Genomic DNA, 17,865 nt, shown 5'->3' on the forward strand with positions numbered 1-17,865 from the left:
TTGTTGTTGTTGTTGTTGTTGTTGCTGTTGTATAGGATAATTTGTGTTATTTAATTGATTGCTTCTCGGTATATTTTGAGTTGCGTCTCTGCTTCGATTTAGATTTCGATTTCGATTTCATTTTGTTTTTTGTTTTTGTTTTTTAATAACCATAATTTTATCATTATATTTAGTTTTGGGTTTTTGTTGTCTATAATAAGGCGAAAAATATCATCAAAAAATTGACGTACACTAGATTGTTTATCTTTTGCTCATTATTGTTATTACATCTATGTATGTATACTCTTCTTTTTTGTTAATGTATATGTATGTATATAGATGTATGTATGTATGTATATAGATCATGTGTATATGTATAATCATTTGTTATCATCGTTACAGCGCTCCTCAAGAACGCATTTAATTCAGCCATTGGGCATGCCAAATCTCTATCCATCTATCTCATCATCATCATCATCATCATCATCATCATCATCATCATCATCATCAACATCTATCGACTTGATGTCTTCATATACTGTGTGTGTGTCGTCTGCTGTGTGTTGTCATCATTTTATCATCGTCTATCATTTATCATTGTTTTGTTTTTTTTTTGTTTATTCATTAAGAGTAGACTTCAACTTTCCATTTGTTTTTTTTTTTTTTTTGCTAATACATTTAAAAATTTCAAATAAAATACATAATATTTTGTATATGTTGTATATGTATATATAGATATATGTTTTGTTTTGTTTTTTGTTTTCGATTTGGTTTTTATCAATATTTTTTTAATATATATATTTATATTAAAATAATTTGATGTATAAAGCGTTTGGTTTTGTTTTTTTTCGATTTTTTTTTTTTTTTTTGTTTTACATCATTTTGTTTGACATTTTGTTTTTAGTCGATAAATAAATTTAACTAAATGCACAATATGATACAAGAATCTACAAAAATGAAACACGCAACTAGGCAAAGTTTGTTGGTATTTTTTTGTTTTGTTTTTGTTTGTTGTTGTTTTTCGTTATTTTGGGCTTTTGGGGGTGGGTGTTTTGGTATAATCCAGTGTTGTAAATGGAGAGAATATTCAAAAATGTTAATTACTGTGGCTACACAGGCATTTGATGGTGTGTGTGTGTGTGTGTGTGAATGTGTTTAGGTGTGAGAGTTGTTGTTAGTTAACTTAACTAAACCACGCAATGTCGCGTAGTCAAACCTGACTGATTGCTTGACCGATCTTGCCATACTTAATAGTTATATGTATACATATATAATGTTAATGTATGTATACGTCATGTATATGTATATGTGTATATATATATATATGTATATGTATGTATGTATGTGTATGTATATATACTATACTTCTGGTTCAATATGTATATCGTATATGTATAGTGTTTATATGCTCTTTTATTTTTTGTTTTCTTCTCTGTTTTTTTTTTTTCTCTTTGTTTTCCACTTTTACTAACTTAACGATTTACGTTTTAGGCCTTTCAACAATTACTGCAATTACTTTGTGTTTTTGCTTCTTTTGTTTTTTTTTTTTTCTTTTCTTTTGTGTGTTCTTTAGTTGTTTTTCGTTCGTAAGCGTCGCATCGAGGAACAAATTTGTTTTGTTTTTTTTTTTGTGTTTTATTTTGTTTTGTTGCTGTTTGTCGCTTAACGTTTATCAATTGAAATCGTTATTAGTGTGATTACTTTTAGATAGCTAGTTTAGTTTAGTTAGTTTGTTTGGTTTTAGTTAGTTATGTGTGTGTATGTATGTAGGTGTACGTAAATAGTCGCTGCTATCAATTGTTATTTTGCATACTGAGCAAATTGTTCGTCGTTTCTCACAAATTCTTCATTTCAATTCAATTTATGATTAATGTGTTGTTTACTTTCTTTCTTTTTTTATTATTACAAATTACAAGTATTATTATGTATTATAATAAACAAAAATTAATACGCTTCTTCATGATCATCGTCATCGTACAATAATAAATTTATTTGTTTTCTTTTGTTTCGTTTTGTTTTCTCTAGTTATTTTAGTTTTATACCATAGTAATTGTTGTTGCTTTCATTTAATTTACTTCCATTTTTTGTTTGTATATATAAAAAAATCTTTGGCAGCATCATCAAATTTTTCATTTCTTTACAATTATGTGATTTTCGTTCGTTTTTTGTTTGCAGTATTTTTCTCAATTTGCACATTACACTTAATTTTTGGTGTTTTTGGTAGATTCCAATTCAAAATGTTATACAAAGTAATTACAAATAAGATGACTGAGAGACTTGAGAGTGTATATAAATATGCACATATTATAATGTATGTATGTATGTATGTATATATATATTTGTATGCATGTATAAAGTTAGTAAGATTGGTTTTGTTTTTTGTATTGTTTTTCGTTTTCTTGAGTGGTAAAAATTAACACAAAATGTATAAAGTATAAATAAAGTACAAGAATAATTAACCAAAATAGGTGGAAAGCGTTCACTTTGTCACATTACACACAATAGAGCAAATGGTTTTTCTTATATTTTTGTGTTTTGTTTTTTGCTTGATAGTTTTATTATGTTACAAATAATATAATAATAATAATCATAATAATAATAATATGCCTTTTTTCATTCACGTATTTTATTTTTGTTTTTGTTTTTTTTTTATATTTTTTGTTTTTGAATTGCTTTTTTGCAGCTTAGCCACAAAATGACGGCCTCAAAAAATGGTAATTATTGGCACGAGTTGGCTGAGTTGGCTATGATTGGAACGTGACGTGACGTTAAAGTTACAGTTACAGTGTTATGAGTTACGTTTGCATTGCGTTCTGCTACGTCAAAGTGATGTATTGTGTTACGTTACGTTACGTTACGTCATATCAGCCTGTTATACATATGTGTGATGTTGCACATTTAACGTCACGTCTCCTCCACACGCGTGACGTAAGCGCCGCTGACTAGTTGCTCTGTCCCTAAGTATGTATCCGAGTATGTGTGTGTATTTGTTGTGTGCTTGTTTTCTCATTACTCATTTCTCTTTTGTTTTGTTGTTTTTTCGTTTTTGCTTCTGCTTTAAATATTAAGTCCAGTGTCAAGTGCCACGTCCAATGTCTGACCATTTCCCTGCCTCCTTTGCCATTGGCTAAACTTACATATGTATATTTTAGCTAAACCTCATACATATACATATACAAGTATATATGTATGTTTTTAGTTTTGTGTAAAAAGTTGTTTAGTTCATAATCTCAACTAAATTGTAAATTTGATTTAAACTTAAGCACATTTTTTCATAAATTTGTATGCAATATAGGAAATCATTTTTGTTGATTTTTTTTTTTTTTTTTTGGTGTTTTTGTGTTTTTTCTTGTTTTAGTTTAGTTTTGTTGTTAGGCATTTTTCTATCGTTTTGTTCTTGGAAAAGTTTTTAAACGCGTTGCATAAAAATCATTATTTCGTTTTACTTAATATCATTTGTTTGCTATTTTTTTTTTCTTTTGTTTTCATTTGTTTTTGAAACTAACCTAAAATAAATTTGATTTTGTTTTAAACAATTATGAATTCTTTTGCCGTTTGCTGGTTTTAGTTGCGTCTACAACAAACTGAAAAGAACCAAATTAATTTTGTAAATGTTATAAATAAAAGCGTGTGGAATTACAATTTCATTTTTTCATTTTCTTTGTGGTTTTTGTTTTTGTTTTCTTTTGAAGGCTTTCGCAATAACTAGAACAAAGTGTAAAAAGTAGTATATTTTTTTAACATGATGTGATTTAATGCATGATTTGTTTTTTTTTTTATTGCATTGTTAAAAAGCAAATATAACAGTATTAAAAGAGTTGATTTTTGTTTGTTTTCACAAAATAAGGAGAAGGATAATAATAACAATGTTTGGCATATTTCGCATTTGTTTTGTATGTGTGTTTGTATGTGTATTTCACTTTAGTTGTTGTTGTTATTTTTGTTTTTGTAGTGTTTTCTTAATACTTTCTTTTCTCTCTTTCGCGATATTAGTTATCATTGATATATCATTATTATTATTATCGTTTGTAGTAATGCAGCGGCAAAGACAACAAACAAGAAAAACAACTTTTGAACATAAGAAATCTAAGTAAATTCATTCTAAGTATTTGTTTTGCATTGGGTGGGGGGTTGGATGGGGGTGTAGAAGGGGAGATACCATAGGGAATAGTCCTAAATATTATTGTACACGATATAACATGATGTGTTTGTTGCTTAATTAATCATTTCCACAAAAAAATGATTCACATTTAACGAAGTTTATGCATAAGAATTAAAATTATATTTCAACAGCCAAATTGTTCACAAAAAAATTGCATTTTCTTTCTCGTTCTTGTATTCGTTCACTATCTCTTTCTTCGACAACAACTTTGGGAGGAGGTTTTCTTCTAGCTCTTTCTCATTTCTCTTAAGTGAATAAAACAAATAAAAAAATTCTTAATTGTCGCTTGGAAAATACAAAAGTAAAATAATATAATAAAGACATTAAGACAATTAAAAGCGTTTTCAAAACTTAGACTATAGTTGCTTGATTTTCTTTTTTTTAGTTTTTTTGTTTGTCATTATTAATAAAAACGTAGCCTCACACGTTGTATCAACAAAATAAACACAAAAATAAGGTCAACATTAAAGTTATTGTTCTGATTGTTGCTGTTGTTTGTTGTTGCTTTTCGCACTACAGCTAAAAAATACAATTAAAAATAGTTTCATTTGTTGCCGCACAAATTGCATTTCTTGGGCTTAAATTTGTTTAGAACTTTTTCGTTAATTGTTTTTGTCAGGATAATGCAGCGAATGTATGCAACATAAAAAGTAGTATACATATATGGTACATAAGTATAGTATTACATAATGTTTACAATACCAAAACTAGATTAAAATTTACAAAAAAAAAATGACAAGATTAAACATTTGAATTTTTCTTCACTAAACGACGATAAACGAATCACACTCAACAAAAAGCTTCTTTTGTTACACAAAACAAAAAAAAAAAATATTTCTAAAAACTAATAAAAATAATATATATAGTCAACATGATTTTGCTTGATAATTGTTTACACAAATATAAAGTGTAGTGTTTGCGTATGTATGTATGCGTGTGGGTGTGGTGTATATAATAAAATGTGTTGACAGCCTATTAAAAAATAAGTTGCTTTGCTCTTATACATTAATTTATCAAATAATTGGTATTTTGTTTTTTGGCTTAGAACATAGTCAAAAAATAAATTGCAATTTATACATGATAAAAAATTCACAAAAATTATAATGAATATAAAGAGAACAACATAATAAACGTTTAATATAATAATAGTAGTACATAATAATATATAGCCATATGTATGCGTATGTATATACACATACATATGTATTGTATGTATGTTATTTAAAAAATAATAATGTCTTGGGAGTAAACCAGCCTTATATATTGTATTACAACGGGAAAGAAATGGCACATGCCCCAAAATATGTGCTATATTTGCTCTATATATATACATATAGATATAGATATAGATATACATATGTATATGCATGTATATATAGATATATGTATATAGTGTATGTTTTTTGTTTTGTATGTATGCGGGCATATGCACATGTATGTATATGTTGTTTGTTTTTCGTAATTGTTTTTGTATGTATATAAGCAAAAGGAATATCGATTTAACATTGTAAATATATATATAGAACTTAACAATAGTTATTTGTTTGGTTTCTTGATTCTCTCGCATCTCATCGCGCATTTGCAGTATTGTTTTATTTAGTATTGTTTTTTGTTTTGTTTTTGTTTTTTAGTTGGTTGTTGGCCTAATGCAAATCAGCATTTGTTATTTGTTTTGGTTGTTAGCTTAAACTTAGTTTGTATGTAGACTTTTTGTTGTTTGTTTATACTTTCAAATTACCAACACGCGCACAACGCGACAATAAAACATATATATATATATGTATATATATATAGCACTGGCTGGCAGGCACGCGCGCACACACACACTTACACAAAAACACACACACACATACACATATTCATCAATTACTCGACATCATATACATATACATATACATAGATTCATACACGTTTGTTTTTGTGTGTTTAGTTTGCATATGTTTTTTTGTTTTGTTTTTGCTTTCGGTTGTATATATATGTATATATGTATATATATATATATATATATATATATATGGCAAAGTCATATAGTCATAGGATTTCACATATATGTATGTTTAAGATATTATTTTTAAATATAGAGAGAGATATCACTTTATATAAGCCGCGGTAAGGAAAAACCTAAACATTTCTTTTGTCGTGTATATATAAATACGTGTGTTTTACTTTCTGTTTAAAATCAAACAAAAATACATGAAAGTTTCATATATATCTTATTGCAGTTGTTGTTGTTGTTGCCTTTGCGACTGGTTTTGTTCTTGCCTCTTCTACTCTTCTACTGCGGAAAATGCGCCCAAAAGGTGCACATTTCCCACACATACCCACGTGTATACACATATACATATATACAGCAATACATATATTCATATACACATTCGAGTATGCACAATAATATATATATATATATGCGTGTTTCGTTTTTATGTTTTTGTTTTTGTTTTTTTTTTTCATTTCTTGATTTTGTATCGAAAAAGATTCTGGAAGGGTATGCACAAAAAAGCTAATCGGTCGATATAACAATATATATGTCTATACGTAGATAATAAGTAACATGTAGAAGTGTGTGTGTGTGTGTGATGTGTCTTGGTGTATTGTATATATGTGTGTGGTGTGGTGATTGTTTTGTGTGTGTGTGTTTTGTGTGTTGAGGTCAAGGACAATTTTTAACAAGAACATAAGTTTAAAAATAAACAGAATACAAATTAGAGCATTTTCCTTGTTTAAAACGTTATGAAAATATTACCGAAGTTATTAGTTTCCTTTCATATTTTCATCATTTAGACTTTCATTCAATGTTTTCTTTGCTTTTACACTAAGTAGTCAAGTATTGCCTCTTCTTTTCGTTTTTCATAGATTTGTTTTGTTTTTGTGTTGTTTTTTTTTTGTATTTTTCAGTAGCGCTAATCGATTTTTGTTTTTGTTTTGCGTTTAAATTAGAGATCAAAAATAGTATTGTTGCATTTTCTTGTTGCTTATTTGTTTTGTTTGTTTGTTGTTCTTTCTTGTACGGGGGCACAACATTTTGCTTAAAGGATATTCACATCATTTCATTGAACTTTTTTCATATATACTACTAGTGTGTGTGTGTTCGAGATTTGATTCGCTCTTTGCCATCATCATCATGTCGTGATCTAATTTCTTTTGTTAATGTTTGTTTTTGTTTATTTCTTGTGTTATTTTCTGTTTTGTATTATTGTTGATTTAACTTTGCTTTTCGATGCAAGACGGCGGCTAAGCTCCAATTTTATTGTTGCCTAAGCTGCTGCTCCATTTTGTTGCTTATGTGACTGTTGCTGCTGTTGCTGTTGTTGTTGTTGATGCTGCTCCTGGTGCTTTTGTTGTTGCTGCTGTGGCTGCTGTGGTTGCTGCTGCTGCTGCTGTTGCTGTTGCCTGCGACATCCGTAAATCTTGCCCGAAGAGTATTTATAGTTGTATTTGTTCATATCGACAGCTGGACGATTGTTGCGCGCTTTGATTTGCAATCAGTGAACATAGAGGGTGTTCAAAACGAGCACATGATGATTATTCTTGGCCAACGTGACCACATAGCCCTCGGAGGTGATTTTTAGGCCGCAACAACGTGAAACCTGCACACGAGGGGAATACAATAATTTCAATACAATTTATCCACATTACACCGCCGAAAAAAGCACACAAAGTGCTGCTTATAAAACAGAAATAAAGTGCAACAACAATCATTAAACATAAGCAAGCCGTTGTTTATGCAAACCTTAACGTGGGGACACTCAAACTCGGACTGCAAAACACCTTCGCGGGAGTAGCAGGCGACGTGAAAACGATTTCCATGCGAATCGCCGATGAGCACATCGCCGGCGTTCGATATATCGATGCCATTGGGGAAGCAGGTGACCTTCTCGTTGCCAATGCGATACAGGAATGTGCCGTCCTCCTGGAAAACGGCCACGCAATGTCCCTTAAAGTCACACACATAGAAATCGTTGTCTAAAAAAAGAGAGAGAGAGAGACGGAGAATTTATTAATAAAATATTCTGATACTTAGTAGGTTTAGGTTTAGGTAGGACTGGTTGTCCCTGCTCGGGGCAAAGCATAGACCAGTAGAGGTCCGTAGAGGAGGTCAGCCGGAGTCGGGATAACGCTGGACATCTACAGAGAAGATACTCAAGTGTTTTAACTCCGGACTCGTTGCATTTCGGGCACTGATCACTGTTCGTGAAACCCAGCTTAACAGCATGGGCAGCCGACAGACAGTGACCAGTTCACCAGTGACCAATGCCTAGCATTAGTCTGCAATCTTTCCTTGAAAGCTGCATGACGAATTTGGTCAAGTTATTGTTTATTGAATCACACAATCATCCTTGCAGTTTTGCACGAGTTGGTATTACGCCAGCTCGTGTCCCACTGATGACTAGAGCGAACTTCAATCTCTCTGCCTAGAGATCTCAGGGATATCGGCACATTGCACATGTTGCCGACATTAAGCCCTATCCCCTCTTTGGCAAGAGTATCTGCGATGTCGTTGCCATCGCTGCCCTGGTGGCTTGGGATCCTATAGATGCACACGACCGCAGAAGCGTTCAGCGACTCTATTGCTCTTCTGCTATCCAAGACAACTTTGGACTTGACCGCATTAGAGTGCATTGATTTTATTGCAGCCTGGCTGTCAACAAAGATATTGATCGAATTGTAATTGTGAAGTAAACCCCGAGACACTTCCGCAGCCTTGCCAGCAGCAAAGACTTCCGCCTGGAAGATGCTTCAATGGTCAGGGAGTTTATAGGAGTGTTTGGAAACCGGGTTACGGCAGTATGCGGCCGCACCGACTCTTTCGTCCATCTTCGACACTTTGGTAAAGGGGTTGAGGGCTTCGGGGATAAATAACCCTTCCCGCCAGCAGCCCGGCTCCACGTATACGATGTTTATGTGGTCAATGATACTTCGTAAGAATTATTCGCATTTCGCTTACCTCTTATGGCAATATCTGAAGGTTCACGCATATAATCACTGCAATCGAACCAACGCACAAGTTCGCCCTCCTCGGAGATGACAAACACGGTCGGTGAAACGCTATCGACAGCCACAATGTGACCCTTGGTGGTCACAGCCAGACCAGCTACAATATCAATATATCTACAAACAAAAACATAATTATTTATAAATGCAATTTAATCAGATGCAGTCTTCAACCACTAACTCACCTGATGGCAATTTTGCGCATAAAATGTCCACATTTGGAGAAGATTTGCATGCGCGAACGTTCGTTGCCACGATCACAGACCACGAATTTGCCGTTGTTGTGCATGACCGCCACTTTGCGCGGATACCACAATTGGCCTTCCTCTTTGCCAGCGACACCAAATTGAAACTTGAGTGCACCCATTTTATCAAAGACTTCGATTCGATGATTGTTTGTATCGGCGACAATGATCTCCTCATCGACACCCAGGCAAAAGCCATGTGGTGAATTAAATTGACCTTTGGCCGTGCCCAGCGATCCGAATTTGCAGCGTATTTGCATCGGTGTCGCCTTATTGCGGCCAGTGACAACGCTTGTGGTGCCCGGCGGAGCAACAGCATGGAAATTATTGAGACCCATGTCCTCAACACCGCCCACAATCGGATTCAGTGTCTGCAGGCTGGGCGATGTTGCTGCCGGCATGCAGAAATCTGTTAAAATATAATCAAGGCACGTTGAGCTTCCATTCGACGACAACAAATCATGATGCTCATCTGTGTATTAATTCGTGTTGGTGTTTTGTGGTTTAGTTTGGTTTCGGTTTCAGTTTCGGTTTCGGGTTGTTGGGAGTGTTTAGTTGGAATTTTAATTGTTGTTGTTGTTTTAGGAATGTAGTTGTTGGAGGTTGTTGGTTGGGTTGGGTTGTGTTGTTGTTTGTTGCAAAAACGAAAAATCAAAAAAAAAAACAAATAAACAAAAATCAAAACAAAAACAAAATAAAACAGAAAATTCTTCGATATACCGAAGTATTACATTTTCAATTCATCAGATATAGAACCCCATTTTCGGCAATTTCATAATTTTATAAAACAAGTAAGAAATCTGCAACAGTAGAGTGATCTCGACTGCGAGATACTTGCTACCCATTTCCAATAAAACATTGTTCTAAAAATATACCTAGTTAATATACGGTACAAATACTAAAATTTACTAAAGGTAATATTTGGTATATTGCCATTGGAATACATTCAAAATATACCATAGAATACAAAATATACCAGATAGTCTGCCAAGAAATTAAGAGCCTATTGCAGTAGGCAATTTTGGCCGCACAAAATATTTCTTAAATAACTTTATAAATTTGTATCTTTCTAATTTGTATAACTTATTGCAGTTGTTATTGTATGTAGCAAAATTAGCTTAAATTTGTTTCAATTCAAAATATACCACATCAATATATCACAAAATACTTAAAATATACCATATATTAAATTTGGTATATTGATATTACAGGTAGAATTTGCCATTGAGTGCAAAAAATAACAGATTGTCAGCCAAAGCATCCAAAACCCGATTGCAGTAGGTCTTTTTTGTCATACAAAAATATTTCTTAAAGAACTTCTTCAATCATTTTTATGTAATCGCAACCAAATTTTCAAGTATCATAAATAATGTAGTAATGATTGTCAAAAATACCAAAAATACGCTCGATATTCGATTTTATTTGTACTTTGCAGGAGCGGTCAGACAGACAGGCGGACAAAACGAACGCTAGTCAAGAATTTTACGGGCTCCTTCTGCTTTGCTGTAGGCACAACGTTATAATATCCTGAAAAAATACAGAAACCGAAGCTATATTTTGCAGCAAAAAAATGCGAATATACTAAAAGGAGATTTTTTTTGTTAATTCATTGAAGGTATTAGTTTTCACAGGTTAATGAAACTATGTCCAAATAGGAAAGACGGACTGACTGCTACCTTAACAATAAAGTAAAACAGCTCAAAACGCATATTAGTAGTAAGAGAGAGAGACTGAGCAATTGCTAATTGACGGCACTCACCATTATTGTTTAATCCCAGCTTGGCCAGGGCTTGCAGATTGTTGAGAGCTCGCTGATCTCCAGATAGAATATCGGCCAGAGTGATGGGCTGCGTGGGCGTCACAGCCGAGGCGGGGATGACAGCCTGCTGATGATGCGATCCCGAGCCGCTTGCATTGGCTGCAGCCGCGGCAGCAACCGCATTTGAATTGCCAACGCTGAGCGCATCGTTCAGCGTATCCGGTATATTCTCGGTGAGGCTAGCCAATCGCGACAAATTGTACTCGAGCATGCTGAATGGTGGCGTCGGACCGCCAGCATTCATGCCCAGGCCATTGAGGTTGCCAAGACCCATGCCAACGGCAGCATTATTCGGTCCGGCATTGAGATTAACATGTCCGCTCGTCTGCTGCACCTGAACAATGCCTTGAGGGGTCACCAACTGGGCAATCTGCTGGGCCACGGGCAGCGTTTGAGGCTGTTGATGCAGCACCTGTTGCTGTTGCTTCTGCTGCTGCTGTTGTTGCTGCTGCTGCTGTTGTTGCTGCTGCTGTTGCTGCACCTGTTGCAAGGCTTGCTGTTGTTGTTGCTGCTGCTGCTGTTGCTGCTGCTGTTGTTGTTGCTGCTGCTGTTGTTGTTGCTGCAGCGGTGGCTGCAACTGCGGCGGCGAGTCCGGTGGCAATGTGCTCATCATTGAAAAGTTGGTCATCACCGAAGTGTCGCCATCGAATGAGCTCTGCAACGACGACGGCAACGACAAGGGACTAAACACTGCCGCCGAACTGAGACGTCCTTGCACCGAACTGCTGCTCGCTCCATTCCCAGCACCGGACAGACTGCGTCCACTGGTGGGCAAGAGACCAGCACTATGGCAACCGGGCGCCAAATGGGCTGGGGGCGGTGTGTGCTGCTTGGGAGTGGCCGATGGCGACGGCGTCGATGTGGACAGCATTTGGCCACCACCACCACCAATTGCACCTGGCGATCCCGATGCCTGTGACTTGCTCGTCGATTCCGTGCGAAATTTGCCAAACATGTCGCGGGCGAAACGCTCAAACTTATCCGGATTGCAGTCGAATTGCAGCTGATAGTTGGCATCGCTCTGAGGCGTCTGCTCCATGAGATTTGTGCACTGCGCCGTCACCACCGGTTTTAAGAGCAGAATTTCCACCGAATTTGCCTTGTCCGCTGCCCGTTGACCAAACTGTGCAGCCTGCTGCAACCGTCCCATGTTATTCTCCAGACTCTGCATCAAATCCATAATCTTGAGTTCACGCTCCGAATGCAAACGTCCCAAGTCGGCAATCATCTCCTCCTTTATGATCTCAAGCGTTCGCTTGTACTTCTTGTACGCCTCGTCGATCTGCTGATGAACACTATCATGCTGGGCCTGGAGCTCGGTTAAAGCACTGCTCAGATTGCCGCCAGCATCGTTGCAATACTCGGCCTTCTTCATGGTCTCCGCAATCACCTGTACCATGTCTGCCCGCACCGCTTGCTCGGCAATGCCGGCGGTTTCATAATGATGATCGGTGCCCTTGTGATCGCTGAGCAGGCAATCGTTGCAGGTGGGCACCTGGCACGTAAAGCAATAGTATTTGAGATTCTCGCTTATATGCTGTTGGCAACAGATGGGCTTGTGTATGATGAGCTTATCATCTTGCAGATTCTTCTGCAAATCCTCGATGCGCACGACCTGATGATTCTCAAAGCAACGCATATATTTATGGGCATTATCGCAGCCATTGCACAGGAAATTGGCGCAATCATTGCAACGGGATATGGCCTCCTCTTTGCTCTTGCACGATGTGCACGGTATGGTCTCCGTTTCGAGATTGGACAGATCCAGTATATTGGTCAAAATATAGTCACATGTCAGACCCTTCACACCCTTATTGCCCAGCTGTGTTAGCTGCTTGCACACGGGACATTCCAGCACCGTGTGCATTCGATGCTGATGCTCGCTGCCATCGAACGACGTCGAGGAGCAGCTGGCTGCCGATGAGAGCGACGCAGCCGGCGAGCTCGCCGATGCGGACTCCTTGCTCGTCACCAAATTCTGCAGGCAATCCTCGCAAAAAACGTGCAGACACGAGAGAATACGTGGCATGACCAATCGCGAACTGGAATGGAGAAATCGACATATTCAATTTGCATAGCCGATAGTACTATCGATAGTAATCTTCAAAACTGCAATAACAACTTATTTGCACTTGTAGAAAGGTTATATTCTCATAAAGAAAAAAACACTCTTAGTTGATCACTAATTAGAAACATCATTATTTTGTAACCCTGCAGAGCTTTGTAAAACATTTGGAAGGAATCTTTTAACAGACGATTACGTATCTTACGCGATCGAATTAAATATTTTGTTTTTACTAAGTGAGCTATTTTGACAAACAAATACATGAATAGGGCTCGATTCCTCAAAAATGTAATTAACATTTTTCACTTCGTTTCGCAAAGCGTTTTTTTTTATATAAAATATAATTAAACTAAATACAAATATTTCTGTTGGATCACTCACCTGCATATCTTGCATAGCTTATCGCCATCCTTCAACATGGAGCCACATGAATCTTCGAGCGAATCGAGTTCCGTTACGCTTTTGGCATCATAGCCATGGCTAAGCTCCTGGCTGCTCCCAATGTGGCTATCGACATCGACAACCAAACCGAGGCCCGATGAATTGGCCGTCGATGGTGCGGTAGTCGATATCGATGATGATATCGATGCCGCCGAACCGATGCTAGACGAACTCACGCTGGCGACATCGATGCTGCCAATAGTGCTACTCCCTTTGCCAGTATCGGTATCGGTGCCCGAGCCGGAGCCATTGCTGCAACTGCTGCTGCTAATGCTGCTGGTGCTGCTATTGCTGCTCGTGCTGCTGCTACTGCTCGTGTTGCTCACATCGGTATCCTCCAGCACCGTTGTCGATGAATTCGAATCATCGCACAACGTCGTGCCCAGCGATGAACGTTGCTGCTCATCAACAATTGATGACGGCACCAGCGTCTGGCCCAGCTCATCCAACAGACTGCTCATATTTTCAACCACGCAGTTTTCTCCTTTTTGTTTTGTTTTTGTTTTTATTTTCTTTTTTATATGGCGTGGGGTGGTGGGAAGTGGTTTATTGTAAACTTGTAAACTTTATAATTTATAGTTGCAATTATCGCTATCTCTTTTTGTGTGATGCCTTTTTTGCTTCTTTGTTTAGACGTATTAGATGATACTGTTATCAATATTATATATTTGGTTTCAAATCCTTTGCTTTTATTATTTTGACTTTAATCTTAAACGTATTACAGCTGCATATCCTTATTGTTTTTGCTGTTGCTATTGCTTTTCGCAGCCATTCCAATTGCACACGAGAGAGAGAGAGAGTTGAGCCTCAACGAGTGAGAGTGAGTGGAGAGTCTGTCTGCAATTGATTCTCTTCTGTTTGGGCTCAATTGCTGTTGCTGCTTCTGCTGCACTCACATACGCACACCAACACAACAGTTTGGCAGGCAGTCAGTGTGAAAGAAAGTGAGAGAGCGAAGAGAGAGGCACGTACTCAAATATCCATAAACTCACGCACGTAATTTGCACACACTCACCCACACGCACACACACACACACACACTCGTATGCTCGCACTCACAACCAACGTTTTTTGCAGTCAGCAGTTTTTTATATGTTTGCAGTTGACTTCTTTTTGCGCTCCTCTTTATTTTGTATGCATCTCTTCGTGATGCATTTTGCAAGCTCCTCGTTCGATTTGTTTTTGTAGCTTTGCCTCGCTCTCACGTTGTACTATTATTTTTCTGTGATGTACGTTGCGATCCGTTTTGTTATTCCTGCTGCTGCTGCTGTTGTTCTTGTTGTTGAAGAGTGTTTGTTGTTGTGTTAACCACGACGAGAACGAATGACAATAAACGATAACGATAACGACAACGACGACAATAGACCAAGAATGATAGCGTCGTTCTGCGTGGAAAGAAACCAAAAGGACAATATTTTAGCGAATTAAAACTATATTCACACAAAAACCATAAATTAAAAAAACAACAATTTTTAACGCTGGAACTAGAACATAATAGTAAAATTTAAATTCGACCCAACACGGTCAATGAAACCCAAACAAAACACAAAATATAAACTGGAATCAATAAATATAAACGCGATGTGACTATCACAAAACCAAAAAGTAAATAAACAACAAATATGAAGTAAACAAGAGAAATATAAAAAAATTGTTTGTTTGGCATTAAAGTAAATGCTCAAATGTTCACAACGATTTGCATACGAAGGATAGTGTGTAGAAGATTGGGAAGGCCAACTTCCAACTGCTGCAGCCCCTGGAACTTATGCAACATAAGCAAAACACGCATTTCACATCACTGCTGCATACTTTTGGGCAACTATCATTTAAATATAGTTTTCTAATCGCTGATGCTACTCGTAAATGTGCAAGAATATCACAAAAAGACAGCAGCACAATGCGATCAGCCTATCACGAAATTACCAATTCCGTAAAATTTAAATTGTGTATTATGTAAATGGTGTATTGGTTGCCAAACAAACATTTTGCATTACGATCAATTTGCATGTTATCGATCTCATTGCATATCGTTGAGATGAACGTAAATCGATTCTTTACGCACGTGCCATCGATACACATGCAAACATCGTAGCCACTCATACACGCACACATGAACACGTAGAAACTGCGAGTCGTTTCACCGGCGCAGGCGCTTGCGTTGACTTCGTTGCACTATGTATATGCATATGTATGTGTGTGTGTGCAAATGGAACCAATGCCGTTTGCAACAATTTCAGAATTTACTTTTTGCTCTTCATGCAGCAATTTCGATATCTTTTTGCACACAAGGACATTACGCTAAAAATCCTTGAGCAACAAACAAACTGCGGCATATAGATTTCAATACACACACATATATATATATATATATATATACACGCCCATATAATTGGGTCCAGCAAGAATAACTACATGTACTTTAAAAATACACACACGCGCAGACACGCGGGTTAAAACGAATTTTTGAGTAATACCCGCAGCGGATGTGCCGTTAAATGTTACACATGTATGTATTTTGATTAGTAGCCTACAAAAAAATACAGGGGAAAAATACAGAAATCAGTTGCACAAAACAATTGCAACTAATAATGTATTGTACGGACGTACATAAATACACACTACTGCTAAACATCAGACTCACACACACACGCATACACAAGCTACACACGTGGTACGCAAATTTCGAGCGTTTTGTTTACGAGAAATCTGTGCGGCGCAACTGTCGTGTCGACTATGCGCCCCGTGCAATTGGGAAATGGGCATTCGAAAGATGTGTGTTCCCCCCTCCCTCTTGAATTTCTCTCCTGTTCATTTGACTTTGTCAAATCTGCGCAGCTGTTGTTTTTTTTTACGAACATTTTCTTTTTCTGTTCTTGTCAAACGTTTTGTACGCTCTCACCGCTGCGGTGCTCTCCCAATTGAGACCCATGTGTTTTGCGGGTGTGTAAGAGAGAACCACGAGAGAGCAACTCGCACATGTGTGGGTATGCGCATGCTCGCTCAGCACGCAAAAAAGAAAAAACATTGGCAACCCCACACACACACAAGCACACATAGATTTGCTGTCTTTGAAAATTAAATTTCTATTGAGATATGTGAAAAATTCTATTTTAAAATGCGCTCTTTTTTATTTTTTTACACTATATCTGCATCATCTGCCCTGCAAAATCAATGTTGCGCGTTGTTGTGCTTCATTTGCAATTTGTAACTATTATATACAGATCAATCGTGTTTGTTGTAGAACAAACCAGCAGCTGAATGGAAAAAAACGCGCCCGCTCTTTCAAGTCACTAGATCTGAGCTGCTGTTTTTGCGGTGGGGGCTGCATACACACACATAGGCATATCTCTGTGCATATGCATGTGTATAGTTAGTTGGTGAGCCTGGGCATATGGGGCGAGAGGAGCGAGCACATATCGAGAGTTTTGCTTGCATAGTGTGGTCAAAGAAAAGTGGAGAAACGGTGCGACGAAGGGGAGGCAGGGAAGTGCAGAGGGGTATTACACTGTACACACTTGCAGCTGCGACCACTGTCGTTGTGTTGTCCTTGAACGCAAAAGTTTCCACTCTACCGCCCAGGTGCTGCCTGTCACACACACATACACACATAGACTGGGGGCGCACTCACACACACTCACGCATAAACAGAAAGTCCTTCAAATGTCTGCAGTGCATCCGTCTGCTGGTGTTGCAATCTTTAAAGCGCGCTATATGCTTTTGATTAATTGTAATTCTTTTGCAATACCTTTCTATAAATTTTCACACGTTTTTTCTCTTCTGCTCGTTACGCTTTACACTTTTTCGTCGCGCACACACGCACACACACACACAGCACTGCTGGCCGCCGCTGCTGCTTCTCGCGGTTAGTGATGGCTCTTACAGTGTGACCGTTGGATTGCATCGGAAAATATACTATTTCACTCACAATGAACATATGCTAAAATATACCAATTAGTCCCGAAGACTATTTGCGAAAAACCAGGTGGCGCCTCATTATTGCAACAAATTTTACTGCTGCCGCATTTATTATAAATAAATGTATAACAAATTGTTTATACATTTGGATGCTTTACTCACATGTTAATATAAAATTTAAAAGAAATTCAACAGGCTGTACCGTCTTTTAAAATTACTAATTAAAGCGAAGTGAAGCAAATGATTG

The 17,865-nt window shown here is 37.0% G+C and overlaps 1 protein-coding gene across 4 annotated transcripts; it reads right to left on the bottom strand.

Annotated features, from left to right (window-relative positions):
* Nucleotides 1-1,589: 1,589 nt before the first annotated feature.
* Nucleotides 1,590-17,593, bottom strand: LOC132796725 (B-box type zinc finger protein ncl-1). Of its 4 annotated transcripts, none has more exons than XM_060807985.1 (7): nucleotides 17,449-17,593; nucleotides 13,644-15,088; nucleotides 11,138-13,239; nucleotides 9,319-9,787; nucleotides 9,087-9,250; nucleotides 7,872-8,104; nucleotides 1,590-7,728 (listed from the first exon to the last, which is right to left on the bottom strand). In XM_060807985.1, exons 2-7 carry the CDS (start codon nucleotides 14,162-14,164, stop codon nucleotides 7,624-7,626), a joined length of 3,594 nt encoding a protein of 1,197 aa, XP_060663968.1. In that variant the 5' UTR covers nucleotides 14,165-15,088; nucleotides 17,449-17,593; the 3' UTR covers nucleotides 1,590-7,623. The 4 variants fall into 4 exon arrangements, with proteins under 4 accessions (XP_060663968.1, XP_060663966.1, XP_060663967.1 ...); XM_060807983.1 differs by having other exon boundaries at nucleotides 9,319-9,850; XM_060807984.1 differs by lacking the exon at nucleotides 17,449-17,593 and adding an exon at nucleotides 17,219-17,308 and having other exon boundaries at nucleotides 9,319-9,850.
* Nucleotides 17,594-17,865: the final 272 nt, after the last annotated feature.

The sequence above is a fragment of the Drosophila nasuta genome, chromosome X, assembly GCF_023558535.2.
Source record: "Drosophila nasuta strain 15112-1781.00 chromosome X, ASM2355853v1, whole genome shotgun sequence".
NCBI classification, from domain to species: domain Eukaryota; kingdom Metazoa; phylum Arthropoda; class Insecta; order Diptera; family Drosophilidae; genus Drosophila; species Drosophila nasuta.